This window comes from Carassius gibelio, chromosome A12, assembly GCF_023724105.1.
Source record: "Carassius gibelio isolate Cgi1373 ecotype wild population from Czech Republic chromosome A12, carGib1.2-hapl.c, whole genome shotgun sequence".
Taxonomy (NCBI): Eukaryota; Metazoa; Chordata; class Actinopteri; order Cypriniformes; family Cyprinidae; genus Carassius; species Carassius gibelio.
In genome coordinates this window covers 6,274,008-6,291,323 of record NC_068382.1, presented here as the reverse complement: position 1 = coordinate 6,291,323, position 17,316 = coordinate 6,274,008, and the positions used below count along the sequence as shown (strand labels likewise).

The window sequence follows — 17,316 nt, the reverse complement described above, 5'->3', positions numbered from 1 at the left end:
AGAAATCAACATACAAATTGTTTATTTTTACACTTTAAAAAATGAATTTTCTGAAAGGGCTTTTCACATTGATGCTTTAGAAATAGGGTTGCCAGGTTTTTGCAACAAACCTCATCCAATCGCTACTCAAAACTAGCCCAAAACTAACCCAATTGCATTAAAAATTACATTCCAGGAGAAAATACACGTTTCACCTCGTAAAATTTGCATTCCAGGGGCTAAATATCACGTTATTGGGGTCTTTTTCCAACCAACGGACATGAAAAACAACCGCGGCAAGAGTGTTAAAGTAGCCCAATTTGGCAAAACTGCTTAGAAGAAACATTTTTGGTTAGCCAAAGATCCTTTCAGTAAAAAGTTCATTATTTTTAAGTTAGGAGATAGAAAGTATTCTCATACTGTGAAAATAATTATACGCACACAAAAGTTGCTAATTTGAAATTAGTTGGACCATTATTTACCTGCAGTCCAACTCTGATCTTCTTAGTGAGCGCACCCTCAGGGAAGGAAGCCTGTACCAGAGGAACTGTCAGGCTGGACAGTACTCCTCCCTCTGGACCCATCTGATTACTCTCCTGCTTGATCCGGGATACCACTGCAAAGTATTGTGGGAAGTCCTTTGTGATGATACGGCAGATACGCTTCTTTTCCAGATCTGCTGTGCTCTCAAGCTCTGTAGAGTACACAAATATTATATGAGTTTGATTTCAGGAAGCATTTTCATTACATAGAAGTATACTGCAGGAGCAAACATAAAAATATGTTTTTAAGTATCCGGAAGAAAGAGTAGTGTTTGCATCATGATGCTACGGTCCTGCTGTGGTGATAAATCTGTCGTTATGTGGTTGTAATGATTGTGTAACCCAAATGTTCATTTAATTTCAACACATTTGTGTGTCACGTGCTGTCTCTGAAATTTTATTGTTTGTAAATATATAGGCATTACTGTATATCAGACATCCGTCAAGCATTAATCAACACTCACTAAGGGCTTGTTTGAATCTCATCGTGCACTAGCAAGGTCAGTAACATTGCAGATTTAATCATAATTTTACCTTCATCCATGCCATTGAGCAGCTCATAGAGGTCTTCAGATTTGCAGTCATAATGATGCTCTTTCCAGGTCTCACCGTTTTCGCTCCTGAGCATAATGAGCTCTCGCTCTTTCCCCCTCATGGACCCAAAATGAGGGATCTCCACAATCACAGGGCTGTGAAAACACATCGCAAGCCTTTATCAGTGGAACATCTCTGACTAATAAACACGAGACAAGGAGCCACACAGATGCTGATGATGACTTTAGTAAATAGCGATGAAGAACATTCATGGAACGTTAGTGCAAAAGAGGGGCACTTGGCAAATGCATCTGACAGATAAACACTACTGGTTTCCATTCTGAACCCAAGGGGACAGATGCAGAAATGATTTTATCAATGTTTTAGTTTAGCTTAATGTTTATTTTACCAAGCGTCACTGCTTCATGCTTTGAAATTAAATCTTTCAAAAACCAAGGTAGGTGCAAAATAAAGATGCACAAAATCCTATTCTTAATCAGTAACATTGTTTTTTATTTTCAGTAAAATATCTAACAAGATAAATTCAGTTTTACACAGCATACCTTATAATATATATATTATATAAATATATATATATATATATATATATATATATATATAATAAATAAAGTTATGCTGTGACAGTTATGGTGAGGTAATATTAAAATAGATGACTAGATTATTTAATAAGGGGTCATATGATGCATTTTAAATTTTTCCTTTCTCTTTGGAGTGTTACAAGCTCTTGGTGCATAAAGAAGATCTGAACATTTGCAAAGAATAAAGTCTCAAATCCAAAGAGATATTCTTAATAAAAGTTAAGACTCTGCCACGGTCCCCTAAAACGGCTCGTTTAAACACGCCCCCACGTCTACGTCACTGTGTGGAAATATTTGCATAATGCAAGAAAGAAGGCATGGTTTCAGTAATCGCAGTAAGTGTTGAAGCAGCCATGTCAGGGAGATGCTGTGTGTTTCTAGGCAAAAGCAAAAGCACTTTATCTGGCCTTCAGAAAGTAGACGGTCACACTGTGGAGTCTTAACCGTCCGTGGCTTGTGTACTGCAAACACATATGAGCTTAATCACTGAATTGATGGTAAAACTAAGGACATTATTAACTGTCTTTACATTTATTTTGAAAGCTGAAGCTCGTGATTATGGAAGGGGCATTATATTTCCAATGAGTGCTTTCAGTGTTCTGCCAATCACAAAGCACTGGGTCAGTTGGCCAATCAAAGCAGACTGCATTTGTCAGAAGGAGGGACTTTGTAGAAAACTATGTGTTTGAGAGAGGCAGGGCACAGAGGACCTACAATAGTGTCCGGTATTTGAAAAATGTGTTCTTTGAACATTAAAGCATGTCAACATATTCTGTTACACCAAATACACAAAATAATGATCTTTAAAAAAAGCATCATATGACCCCTTTAAGAACAAGTCAAGGCTTAATAAGGCAAAATTGAAAACTTAAAGCCCTTTTGAAACAAGCAAAACGCCTTGACAGAGCAACACCAATCATAAAATTAGGCAAAACAATTAAAATAATTTAAAAATTTCCTTAAAACAAGCACTACTGTATATCTAGCAACTGAAACTATGAATTGACCATAAAACTAATCAGAAATGCATATAACATGATCAAGCATTAAGCAATCTTAGTGCAGCTTAAGATATTAGACATTTGCAATTAACTTATTTCAAACATTATATCTAATAATATATTCTTATTTCACACTGTCATTAATATTATATATGGCAAGAAATTGATGCAAGTTTCTTTTTTTTTTTTGCATATCCCATTGGCATGTTCTACTTTAGGAAACTCTTGCTATGCTTTCTATTTAATTGAGAGTTTTGCTTGTTTTAAGATGGGCTTTTTCTGCAGTTTGGGCCAATTACTAATCAACAATTAGTGTATGAAACTATTGAAAATTAAATGCGACCTGTTCTGGCCATTATTTTACAAACCCTATTCTAATGTGAAGTGATTAAATCAAATAGCTCATGTTAAACAATGGATGAAAACAGTAACATCGGACAAACATGGAATCATGGAAGAAAAAAATTAATGTGTAGACAGAGAAGGTAGCATGTAAAATTATCATGCCTGAAGGCCCCAGACTCAGACTGAGTAGAACTGTGAGTCAAACAGGGCACATTAGACACTAAATGGCCTAATCCAAATACATATAATCGGTTTAATCCTATTCATAGAGTGACCCTTCCCTTAAATAAATACTGATACCTTCTCTACAACTAAAAGGTCAAATGAGACTCTCTTTTAGCATAAAAATGGCATCCATGCCTGCAGACACTCATGCTCACCAAGCACTGCATAACCAGCCCAAACAGCCAGTATGAGTTACTTTCAGTTATATGCACTGAAAGCTAAAAGGAAAAGGTGTAGATGAACGTAAAGAAGGAGACAAAGGAAAACATCAGCTATGGCGTCAATAAAAGTAGAAGTTGAAATCAACATGAAGTGCTGTGACTTCACTAAGCACACACTCCTACCCAGAAAATTTTGTTCCCCGTGGCCCGAGCTGCAGGATTCGGCTAATGTAGCTCTCGCCCTCGCTAAGAGGGGGGAGTTTTCGAGGTAGATGGAGTTTACTGAATTATTTCCATGCAGCATTTAGAGGAACAAAAAGGAGGAACAACTCATCATTCCTGCAGGATGGGAGACCAGGCCTGGAGTTTTAATGATTTAGTGAGCTATTTCTCACCCTGTTCCAAGTACAGCGGCTTGTTCCAAAACCTAGTGAGCTTTCTTGCATCTACTATGCATCAACAATGACATGAGTGAGTTATTTGGAACACTCACAGACAGCAACTCGTACACAGATAGCGCACAGGAGACTTGACTAACAACTGATTTCAGCAGGGTTTGCCATTAGCCTGCTGCAAATTTAACAGCTTAGTACTCTAATAAACAGAAAACACAAATAATGGGTAAAACACTTTCTAATTAGTTTAGACTGTTTTTATTGATCCGTTTAGTACTGAATGAATTTTCTCTAGCTTTGTCCAATGTATTCTGGGATTGCATTCTTGAAGGAGAACAGAGCTCAGCAATCTCAGAAGGCAGCAATCTTTTACATTTTTTTATTTTTTGCACTACAGACAAAAAAAACTAGGGGTGACTCCAAATAGTCGACGATTCAATTCTTCGATTTGAGGAGCCTGATTCGACTACCAATCTCCCAGTCGAATATTCGTGGGGTGTTATGATTATGCCATTTTGACCATATGTGAGCGCTCAAATGTCTGATTTCACATAGAACTTGCGGTTTTCTCACAATAAGTTAGTATACAGCCTATTATGATAAAGCCATTAATAATTATCTGAAACGAAAGAAGCTTCAAATTAATATTTTAAAGTTCGTGAATAAATCCAACCACCCCTATAGATTTGTTTCACTTTCAACAATCCGTGAGCGACAGAGGAGCATCTTGGCGTCAGCGATTTAAATCTTTACCAAGACTCAAATAGACACAGGCAGAGACTGGATTTTCTCGAACAGGTAGGGTTCAAGTGATTTCAAAGCATTTCATCCGGTGTATATATATCACGGATATATTATTTACCTGATATAAGATGCATTTGGTTTTGAGTCAAACGCTTCATTGTAGTGCTACGGTGATATCTCTGGACTGTCACACACATACCATTGTAATGAGATCACCATTATATTAAAACGCTGTGAATGTTTAGAGTTTAGCTGCATTGTTTCTGCACATTGTTCCGTGAAGAACGCGTCCACAAAAGGAGTTCGCATTCAGAGCCCCGCAGATATGTTCATGTGCATTCGGGCTCTTTTTGCAGATAGCCTATAAGTTTTAATATTAACGTTATGTTGTATAAATAACGAAGCGTATTCTATATGAAATTATGAGTTTAATCCCATTGATTAAAAACTTGCTATCAAATGCTCACTTTACTGGTCATCTTCAGCGTGCGCAGCTCAAAACAGAAATGCAGAACATTAATAACTACTGTCATATAAGATAATTTTATAATGAGAGCACTATTGTAAAAATTTGTGATTATTATGGTTTCGCCGACGTTAAGTGTTAACTATCTTTAAATAAAAACATTATTTACCCAGTTTGTATCTGCGAGGCATTGATGTGTTAACATCAGTAATTATGGCTGTCGAATGTCTGACTTGACTCAATGTATTTTGCCCCGCCCCTAAACATATGATTCGACTATCAGTCGAATATCAGCAAGATTCGAAAATTCAGATTCGACTATGAAAATTCTTAGTTGGGGACACCCCTACAAAAAACATTTTATTTTACTTTATTTTAATTAATCTTTTTTTAACGTTGTCAATTTTATAATTTTCATTACAAAACATGTCTTCTTTCAGACTAATGCAAAGAAAAACACAATGATATTCACATTTAAGTGTTTGTTATAGTACACTTTATCTATTGCATCTTTAAAATTAAACTACTCAAAAAAAAAAAAAGAAAATCTCCACTTCAGCAGCACTTCCATACACCAGACGTTAAAGTTTTAGTCCAATATTCTTATACATTTAACATTTTATTTAAAAAAATATATGAATGAAATGTATATTGAAAGCATTTTCTGATTTATAGAGTGGGGAAAAAAATCCCAAATCCTCTCTGTAAAAATCCTTACAGTTGTGAACCTGGGGTTATCCAATGTATGGAAATTAATGACTAAATTAGAAAATGAATATTTTGCATATAAATTTTTTTTTATTCAAAACAACTTTCTTAAAGGTATAGGTCACCCAAAAATGTTAATTGAAAAAAAAAAAAAATGTATTTACCCTCAAGCTGTTCCAAACCTGTATGAATTTGTGTTTCTTCTGCTGAACACAAAATCAGACAGTTGATGGCAGCCATTGACTTCCATAGATATAATCCTACTTACATAGTATTTTTACTATTTAATAATAATAAAAAAATATTCACCAGGGGTGCGTGGCCTTAAAATTTGTCTATGCAGGCAGCTCACTAAACTGTAGAACAAAGCCGATATGTGTCACTTTAAAACAAATGGTGGAGCTCTTTCAGCAGTCCTCAAGGTATTTACTAGGGAACTTTGACGACCTGCAGGATCCCATTGTAGGAAAGAGTTAAGGAAAGTGTAAAGTCAAGGTACTGTACATCGCTGAGTCAGTGTCACTTTCCAGGCACGGGCATGATAACAATTGTGGGCAAAGCCGCCCTTTGTCACTGCTGAAACACTTCACCGGCACACACTACCAAACACAGATGGTTTTCATGTAAATGATAATAAGTTGGAGTGAAATGGGCATGAAGGTGAAACCTACCCCAGAAACTGAGCCCCCGCTGGGCCCACCTCCACCAGCCGGCTCGCCAGCCCCTCTCCCTCCACCATGGGCGGCAGGGATGCCAGCTTGTGTCTCTTGACCAGACGGCAAGTGATACGTGTTGGCGCAGTACACTTGCGGGGTGGGATGATGATGCGCATACCATTGTGACGACTTCCTCGCATGGAACCGCCGCGGGCATCCACCATGAAGCTCACCAAAAACCTGCGGGAGGAAAATGATCCAATAAGAGACGATAAAGAGTGATTCAGCATCTTACAAGCCCTCAGAGATGAGTTGTCCCATGCTGTGATAAAAACACACTCACAAACAAATTTCAGAGAGAAAATCAGAGAAGAAGAAGTGATCTGAAATCATCCCATGCACCTGGTGAGAAGTTAGTGAGGTAGAGAATATTGTTTGGATGTCGGTTACAATTAGTTCACAGGAAAGGATCACAATTCAATTACACTGTTAAGGTGTCACAATGTAAATCTTTTATTATTAAGATCGATCTTCAGCAGTTTGTATTTGTATTGCTTAAACACCCATTGCTACTGAAACCATGATATTTTTCTATTTTAAAATTTTTTGTATACAGTACATTTTAATAAAATGAATTAAAAACAATAAGCGATAATGATATACATGTGTACACTAGGTCTTATGGATTGTTTGGCTTATGATGTTATCAAATAGTGATCTATACTGATTTTGTCGGCCTGGGCTGCGTTTCTCTTGAAATTGAGATGAGAACAGCAACAACACAAACACAGGGAGGAAAAACTGTGATCACATGATCAACCATCACCTGATGTCGTACTGAAGCAGTGAGGGAGAAAGGCTGCAAAGAAATACATGTGGAAATATGGAGAAAAAAAAGATCAAACAAACTGTACTAATGCTTTTTTTTGTCTCTATTATAATACATTGAAGAGAAGGAATGAATCTGGTAAAAAAAAAAAAAAAAAAAAAAAGACAACTGAGTCTTAAAACTGTTCCCAAAATTCAGAGAACTGTGTATTTGATTAGATAAGTACATTTTGATTCTGGTTATTCAATGAAGTCCACACATTTTAATGTGATCTTAAACCATTGAAATTCAAGAAGATAACTCAATTTGACACTTATGTGCTGTTATCACAAAAAGCCACCTCCCATACAGTGTGAGAAAAATAAATTGAGTTCTCTTTCGCATCTTCCTCTGCTTGAATGGACAAATACCCACAAAATTGTCAAAATATCATCATGAGCACAGTTGGTTTTGTCTTAAGTGAATGTAAACACTTGAGAAAGAAAAGGCATGTGTCATAGGTCTTAAAGTGACAGCAGCCTAATATTCCTGCTGCTTTCAAAAGGCCACTTTTTGGAAACGTTTGCTCAGGCTGGTAAACACCTTTGAACCAGCACTGGTCTGTGGCGATTACATAATTCTGTTTAGTCAATTGAAAACACTGGAGAGCTGTTTTACTGTAGAAACTGAAGTTGCCATTCTACATGAAACCAAAATTGACACTTTTTCATATTTAATTCTATAAAACAGTTTGCTTTAAAGCAATCTATTGTATAAATGGCTATATAAATAAACATAATTTAAATGGACTTTAAATTTGAATTTAGCTGGTGCAAACATTTCCACATCCCTATGTTCAGATGCTTCAAACTTCTTTTACCCCTAAGCCAAGAACCAAAAGCAACCTTGTATTATCAGGGCCTTCATACTTATGTTTAATGGTTTGTTCAAATCACTAACCCTAAGTATGAGAATAGTAATGGTAGTGTTGGCTTTACCCTGAATGGACGGGGCTGGAGACCAGGTTCACATTGTCCAGAGTGTCCGGCGTCCAGCTATAACGTCTCATTGAGTCTGCGTTGTAATCTTTTGCTAAAGCCAGGTGCTGAAACACAAAACAAGTGTGTTCAGAACTCAACATACTACTCGTATTTCCATTCACTTCGGTTCTGTGGTGAACCACGGTAAACGGTCTGTGCTTTCACAGTCCTCTCATATGAGACTGAGACTCTGCTCTCTGCAGCTAACAGCTCAACCACACAATTATCCTCTCATCTTGTCGTTGATAAGGACAGTCACAATAAACAAAACAACATGCAGGAGAATTATTTCTAGAAGGTGGAAGATAATGGGAGGAAAACCCCTGATGCAAGACCAAAACAACCGAAACAATGTGAAAAGCTAAGCTACGAAAAATTCAACAGATAGAGAATGACAAGAATCTGTCCTGAAGAGGCGAACATAAAAGAACAGCAAATGAATCTTGTGGAGCAAAGCTCACGTTTGCTTGCATTGGGTTGTGGATTGAGAAACAATGCAGAATTCCTCAATACATGTTATACCTTATAATGAGTCTCAACATGGTTGGGGATTTCTCTACAGACCCCCTGAAGCGTTTGGAGAGAAGAGATAGATTCTGAATCACTCCGAATGCACCGATCAACAGTGATAGGCAAAATGACTTCAAGTTCTTTCACCCTTGTCATATCTTTAACTGTGTGAATACAATTACAGTGCTGTAATAAAATAATTGATTTAATTGAATTTAAATAAAAGGCCACTTGAGTGCACATTTCTGACTATACTTTTAAAAAGTGCATTTGGTAACACTACTCAATGCCTTAACGTATAATTCATTATAAAAGTAGTTTTAATGTATCAATTATGGCTTGTAATACACCTTGTAATCCATTGTACTATCTCATGAATAATTGTGACCACAGTTAATACATTATAACACTTATCAATCCATTGTTACACTATGCATTTAAAATTTATGACAAGATATAATGTATTACAATGCGCATTATGAATAATTATAATACATTATCCCCTTCAATTCACCCTTTATAATGAATTATACTGTACATAAAGGCTTAAGTAAAGTGTTTCCAATATTTCGATGTGTTGACTAACATACTAAAGTAACATGGAAAGTACTGGATTATAATTTCAACTGAAATGTATGACATTTTTATTTGATATTCTATTTTAATATATTTTAAATGTACTAAATTGCAACTTCATTATGACAAATGTGTGATTACAAATATATTTAAATACATGACATGAAACAGAAATGACATATGTCACAATTATTTTTTATATGCCACAATTATATTTTAGTTACCATAAATGCTTGTCAGTACATTTAGCAGTATATTTCGTATACAATTAAAGTAATTATGAAATTACATATAAAGATGTGCTTAAGTGTCCATTCATATTACAATCAGTTCACACTTACAGCAAGTATATTCTTTTAAAGTGCATTTATATATAACACTATTCTAATCTTTTGCAAAGATATAGAATAATTACTGTAGTCACATTTCATGGTATTATGGTACTTCACTACCACTGGTACTCGTTTTGTTAGTACAGAGCTTGTATTTCTTTGTTGAAACAAGTATCTAGTTTAGTGTAAGGTATGCTGAGCGAGATTTGAAATCCACATGATATGAAAGACTCAACAGACAGCAATAAAGTAACACAAAATCGAAACACTCAAGGAGAAAGAGGGCGTACCGTGTCTTTATTTGGTGCCAGGATCTCTTCGATCATCATGCTGTCACGGGTGAAGGAGCTTCGGTTGAGTGTATTGGACCTATCCGAACTGAAGGAGCGCAGGCTGTTGGCATTTACATTAATACCATACAGTGCAGGGGAGTGACGGTGAAATACACACAAAACACACACACACACACACACAAAACAAAACAAAAACACTCATTATTGCATGCAACTTCCAGGGAAATTGATGCACAATAGCCAAAACAAAGATCAAACCCACGAAACATTTGTAGAGGTGTGATGGGTTAGACATTGAGAGAAAACAGGAGAATAGATGTCTAGAGAATAATTAACAGATGTGCAGCATCTTAAATATGTTGGTGAATATTTATAACGACCGAAGGAATGAGACACAAATGTGTGCCAGACTGATTTTAAAAATATGCAATTGGTCCTTTGTTAAACCCTACTTTAAAATGTTTCAGACCAATCCTACTCCTACACATTAGTAGTAACACATTATTAGACAAACTTTTGCTCTTGTATAAAGTAAATCTGTGTGTTTGGATAGTTTTAAAAAAGAGAATTACAGAAATTAACCAAAAATACCACATTTTATTGCCGGAGGACTTATAATAGTTGGAGCAAATAAGCATGGTACTTCTTTACTACCCAAATCTTTAAATACATCTTGAGAAGTTCATGCTGTGGATTCAACTGATCTCACTCCTAAATAAACAGGCAGAACATCAGTAAGAACATCTGCATTTGCATCAAATTAAATTAAATACTTCTAACCTAACATCATTTCATTTATGCACTGATTTATGTCACTGTGGTGTTGATAGAAATGCACTGATTTGTACAAAGTTGATCATTTTAATAATAAGTCAATAACATTATGGCTTGATTTATCTTTACTATTTTGTGTATATAAAAAAAAAAAAAACGTAAAATACTATCTATATCTATATATATCTATATCTATATATATATATATATATATATATATCTATATATATATATATATATATAGATATATATATCTATATATATAGATATATATATATCTATATATATATATATATATATAGGCATCATATAGATATAGATTTCCTAAAAGTGTTATTAATTAATGAAATTTAACTTTAAATAATCAAATTATAAGTGTTTTTAAAAATGAACTTTAAACATTAGATGATGGCAAAAGAAATCTAAATATAAAAAAATAAAGGGTAATGAGCACAAATAAATATGCAACAACACCGAAATACATCCAAAATCAGACAATACTGATAAACTTAAAGATTATAAGGTTATGCAGCTTTGCAATTCATTCCAGCATATTTCAATCAATCGCTTTTTTTCCTGCTTTTTGAGCACATTTGACTCTACAATTCATATGGGGATGTTTAAGAGTAACTGTAAATAATGGAGCGGAGCTAGCAATGGACACTTATATAAAATGAAATAAAACTGCACCGAAGCTAAAATAGATCTGGAAGTTGTTTATGGTATCTTGACTTTAGCTTTCATTTCTATTTGCAGTAAGGCCAGGTGCATTAATGCAAACTGAGCTAACATGCGCGTGCTATTTCCAACGGCTGTGCCCAATCAGAAAAAATATGACACGGGTTCTCAGTTCACATTGCTTAGCGGCCAAAGGAGAATCGGTTTCTTGTGAGCATGTCACTGTGGTCTGTGAGCTCACTGATTTAAATGGATGAAATTTGATTTAGCTGATGAGGCTCTTCATGCATCCCTGGAAGCTACATTAAGAAACTATTTGGTACAGTGACTGGACTCAAGGGGAACAAACTGAAATGTTTACAGCAATCAATAAAAACTTGCCAAAACAGGTTCACACACCAAACTGTCAACACAAACCTAAAACTGAAATGAAACCATAGCCCACAGACATCAAGAATGTGTATTATTCGTCAAATGAAAAACGATGTACAAAGCACAGTACACGACAATGATCCATGGGTTTAGAATGACTCGAGATAAGGGATAGGAAGCATCATGCCCTCTTACCTGACTTTAGGACTATGGAATGGAAGAGGAAGAACAGAGGAAATTGAAGGCAACAAATCAGAAATGCAGTGGTTGAATGAGACAGACTCTCATGTATGGGGCTGCATTGTGCTGTACTTTCACACATAATAAATAACTTTCTTTTTTTTTTTTACTCTTTAATCCATTAGGATGTGATATTTGGCACATGTAAAGAAAGGGAAACAGACAGGAATCCCTTAACACTAAAGTGTTTATCATATAGTCTGCCTACATCTCAATTCTCTGTATGACAGCTGAACAGGACTACATTTGTGCCTGAACGTTCAACCTTTATGATCATGCAGTTATGTTTATGGCACTGCTACATTTGTAAATCCTTGCAAAATTCCAGGTCCCGTGCTCGAATCCCATGACTCCCATGACACGAGTACACACAAAGTGCTGTATCTCATTTCACATCCAAAGAGAATGTTTCTTAAAGGAACAGACACAAAGAATGTCCAGTTTATTCCACAAAGCATGTATATAATAAAAAACTAAAATATTACTAAATGTATATATAAGGAAAAATATAAAGAAAATGATAAAAAATATATATTAAAATTTTGATTAATCAATGCCCATGATTAATTAATTATGAGCATTTAAAATTGGTCAATAAATATCCAGTACTGCACGATGCTGATAAATAAAAAATAATTACAGATATCATTCGAAAAACAATATGATGAATCCTAAAGAAAAATTGTAAGACCCCTTTAAAGAATGAGCCAAAAAGAGAATCACATGGCAACATATTATAACCAAACCAAGCATTTCTAGCACATGATTCTCATTTTCACTGAGACATAGTTTACTTTCTAAAGATTAAATGTTCTTTTTCACCAAAAATGTGAAGTCATTCGATAAAAAAGGTCCTAACAGTGTCAAATGCTGAGGGCTGTTATTGAACATGATTGTAATTTCCTGGTACAGTAATTTCCCACATTAGTTTGAAATCTCACTCAACCCTTTCGCTTATTGAATGCTGTCAAACTTCTGTTTGTTGGAGGGAAAATCCCCTGAAGCGAATTACATGTAGGTTAAACATTAGCTACGGCCTTCTCACTCAACAGCACAAGGTACTGAATCAAAAGATGACAGCAGGCGGCCAACAAGCAATGTAAATAAAGAGTGTACAGCCTCTAGAGCCCCTTTCACACTGCATGTCGGACCCGGCATATTGCCGGAACATTGCCGGGTCGCCTTCTGTGTGAAAGCAACCACGTCCCTGGATTGATTCCGACATTGAAACCTGGTCGGGGACCTAGTAACATTGCCGGGTTCAACCTGGGACGAGCGCTGTGTGAACAAAATGGCATGTCGAAATGATGACGCACGTTATCGTGCGACTCTTTAACCGGCTGTTTTAAAAGAAAGATCAACGTTCGCGACAAAAAAATATGTGCAAACTGTGATGAAGCAGAGATCAGTTATTTCCACACTTTCCGCACTGATGCCGAGGTCGTTCGCTTGCTTAAGTGAAAGTATAACGTGTCTAGCGTTTTCGACTCATACATTACACGTCACGCCCTGATGTAACGTGTCGTTACGGGATCTTTACTGATTGTGTGTGAAAGCACGCACATATCCCGGGTAATCACTGGCAGTGTGAAAGTGCAAAATCTAGCGACCCGGGAACAATTGCCGGAACACTTTACCCGTGTATTTGCCGGAATGGCAGTGTGAAAGGGGCTTAGATAAGACAGGAATCAGGATCTAACAGCTGGGTGCTGCGGCCTTGAATACTCTCCTTTCAGAAACCACATCATTTAGATGATAGTTATTGTGAGTTAATATTCTTCAAGACATCTAATTTTGCTTTACAGGGGAAAAATAACAGTCACATGGGTCAGGAATATACAGATAATATACAATATGGTGTTGCCCAAATACTGTACATAATGTTTACTAATCCTAAACTATTTAAGTAGGAAATTAGCAATGATGCCAATACAACTTACAGCATTATTTTTGATGTTAAGAGTATGGCTCAACTTCATGACTTGTCATGACTTTTGAATTCTAATTGAAGGAAATTTTATATGCAGCTTAAATACACAAATCCTTAAATATTATTAAAGTTTAGTAGCACTTAAGTAAGTGACGAGTAATTTTCATAATACTGTTTATACGTCACTTTCTGCGTGTGGTGAAGGTACATTACCTGGCCGTACGGGCTCCAACACTGAATCCCACGTATCCTTCCTGAGGGAGGGAGTCGTCTCCAAGCTCGCGCAGGTCTTGCGGTCCCAAGTACTTGTCCGTGTCTCCTGTCATCGCATCCTCACCTGTCAGCAAAAGAAAATAATTACTAGACCCTTCAGAGAGACACTGACCCTCAAAAGTCAACATGAATGGCATTCAAAAACCTATCTTACTTTCATCATGTTTCCAGTTTTTCTTTGAAAACATGTGCGCTGATGAATCATGGGGAATAAGACAGAGTAAATGGAGTACATTTTGATTTCATATTGGAATTAAGAATGAATGGCTGGATCTGACCAAAATGGCCCCAGCTGATCCTACAATCCCGCAACAATCACTGGCACACTTCCCGAAGTCTTTCATGGCTGCAGATTCATGCAGTTTTTGTTTAGATTGTATTATAAAACGTCCAGAGATGTAAGCAAGGCACTTAGAGAACATCGAGACCATATGTTGTAGCCCGCTCATGATGACCATAAATCTGTTTTTAATATGCATCTCTGACAAGAATGTTTCAAACTCTACAACGGAGCAGAAGTGAAGTGGGTCACAGAAAGAGAGAGAGGAAGACCAGAATGCAGATAGAGCAGGAAGACTACAGTCACACTGACATGAGATTAAAAGATACATATAGTTTTCTGTATAATATTTAAAATAAAAGTAATACATTATTTGATGTAAAGGAATCTATAATACATAAAAAAACCATCTCAATAAAATATGCAAATTAGTGTAAGAAATATGACCAATAATAGTTCATGCCATCCCATTTTGTACATTGACAAAAATTTCACAATTACAAAGAAACGGCGAGTAATGCATTGAATTCAAAGTGACATTTTAGTAGAAAAACTATTATTCTTTTATTAAACCTAGGCCATTAATCTTGTTTGTACAGTGCAAAATCATTTTTACAGTGTATACTGAATTAAGCAAAAATGGCAAAACATTTCATTATAAATTTATTTTAAAAGTGTACAGTAAAAAAAAAGAAATAGAGAGAAAAATGTATACACTGTAAAAAAATTTAAAAGTTATCTCACCCATTAAAATGAGTTTTGTTTTTATAAATCGATGTATATAGGTTGGTTTGGATAAATAATATTTCAGTTAAATAATATAAATAATATTTTCAATAATAGTTTTGACTTTAATTAAAAACTTTACTTTTTTTGTAAATTTATGGCAAGTTTGAATGTCTGTTTGTTCTTTTGAATGCTGAATGTCTGTTTGGGCGGAATTAAATCAATAAATTAAATATTTAAAGTTAAAAGTTTAGAACAAACCCTAGCCAGAATGTATGATCAGTTTTGAATCAGATTTATTTCCACTGTTGGAAGTGGCCCATGATCTACATAATTGGGCAACATTCAGCTATGCTGTAAATGCAGGTTAGGAGAGAGATTAGGAGCACAGCATTCCAACATTGACAACCCCACCCCCACTGCTTATCACCCTGGATACCACCTCCCCCCAAAATCAGCCCCACAGAACTGCAAACACACACAATGATATATTTACACCGTTAAATTGTGAAATGTTCTAAAAACAAACCCAAATCTGTTCTGCCTCTTACACAATAAAGCAATTCACTAGCACGCTGAACACTAGCACAAGTTAACAGGTCAGCAAAATATGCGATGAGGGAACACAACACACTTGTACAAACCTAATTAGAAATTTTGCAGCATTAAAACTAACCCTTAAAAAAATTACTTTACTTATTAAGGATGTCCCAAAAAGAAGTTCAATCAAACTTCTGGTGACAGTTTTGTAAGTAAGCTCAAACACATGGACACAGATATCATCTATCTCACACTTCGGCTTCCCTACCACTTCCGTGTTTTTGGACAGCATGATCAAACCAGAAATACCCATCCACGATAAAGAAGATCTCTTACACTGAACAGCCAACTCCATCCTTCATCTTCATGCCAGCTTTAAAAATATTTACAAGTCCTCTTAGTCCTTTTTCACTCCCAGAAGCCACACTTCCTCAATCCAGTAAACTCCAAACAGCACGATCACTTCCACATGTCCACTACGGCCCTGTCCACAGTGTTTGAAACGATCCAGTTGCCTCTGACTGTGCGCGTTCACACAGTCACACACACCCACCCCTCTCTGAGGTGAGGTGAGGGTCCGCGAGTCTGATCCGTGTGAGGTCATCGCAGGAGCAAGGTAACACTTGATGGAGTTTCAGAGGATCTCGGCATTCCTCATGCCCTAGGAGCTCCCGGCTGGGGTGGGATACAATAGAAGTGAAAGGGGGTGTATTTCTATGCTAATTTGTGCTGGTGCTGAGGTAATCAGACCCTGTACAACAGAGGGACAACAAAAGAGCCCTTCTACAGGCAGCAGAACAAACAGTAAAAAAGGAGGGAGACCAACGGAAAAAGACCGCCTGCCACCTGACCACAGCCCCCCGGGAACAGTGTGCTTGAGTTGCCAGAGTACAAACTCCAGGAACTCACAATCCCCTTCCATTCGGGAATCAACAAACACCTGTTTATAATCCCTGCAATTTTAAAGTGGGCATGAAATGAAATATCACTTTTTTTCGAAATGCATATTATCGATTGATAAATAAAATTCATTTTTGCATATATTAATTGCATTTATTTAGTTCGTTTTATTTTTAATGTTTAATCAAAGAAGTCATAATGGGGCATTCCAGTGAAAATTACTGACTTCTCTCTGGTGACATAATTATGTAAGAATTAGACCACTTAAACCCTTCATCTTCCCTCCACTTTTGAGTGCTACGCCCACATCTCAGAACTCAATCAACAACCGATAAATAGAACCAAGTCCTCGCCCTACAATTTTTGTCTTTCTATTATCTGTTACACTTGAATGTATTTCTAAATATTTGAAGAAAAAATCTCACTACTTTTGTTTCATTGCAAACTTAAACATGTTAACGCAGAATACAATTTAGATTATTACAGAAAAACGCAGATCAACAACTTATCTGATATAGTTTTAACCATTTTATCTTATTTTATAGTGTTATTTTATATCCTTGCAGGTTGGATGCAGTAACCAACGAGGACGACCAGAGTAGTCTGATTCACGGTAACATTTTATTTAGATGGTCCACTTTAGACATTCTACTAACATTAAGTAACTTTGCAACTACATGTCAACTAGC

The 17,316-nt window shown here is 36.1% G+C and overlaps 1 protein-coding gene across 8 annotated transcripts in view; it reads right to left on the bottom strand.

Moving 5' to 3' along the window:
* Positions 1-17,316, bottom strand: part of LOC128024988 (ankyrin-3) — a 138,674-nt gene that overhangs the window by 24,452 nt on the left and 96,906 nt on the right. For 7 of the 8 annotated variants that reach the window (XM_052610922.1, XM_052610916.1, XM_052610920.1 and 4 more), the window contains 6 exons: positions 14,122-14,245; positions 9,912-10,014; positions 8,162-8,268; positions 6,371-6,595; positions 1,056-1,210; positions 462-673 (listed from right to left, as the gene is read on the bottom strand). In XM_052610922.1, coding sequence (XP_052466882.1) covers positions 462-673; positions 1,056-1,210; positions 6,371-6,595; positions 8,162-8,268; positions 9,912-10,014; positions 14,122-14,245 — 926 coding nt within the window. Of the gene's footprint in view, positions 1-461; positions 674-1,055; positions 1,211-6,370; positions 6,596-7,181; positions 7,215-8,161; positions 8,269-9,911; positions 10,015-14,121; positions 14,246-17,316 lie in introns of all 8 variants that reach the window. The other variant, XM_052610914.1, reaches the window with a different exon arrangement.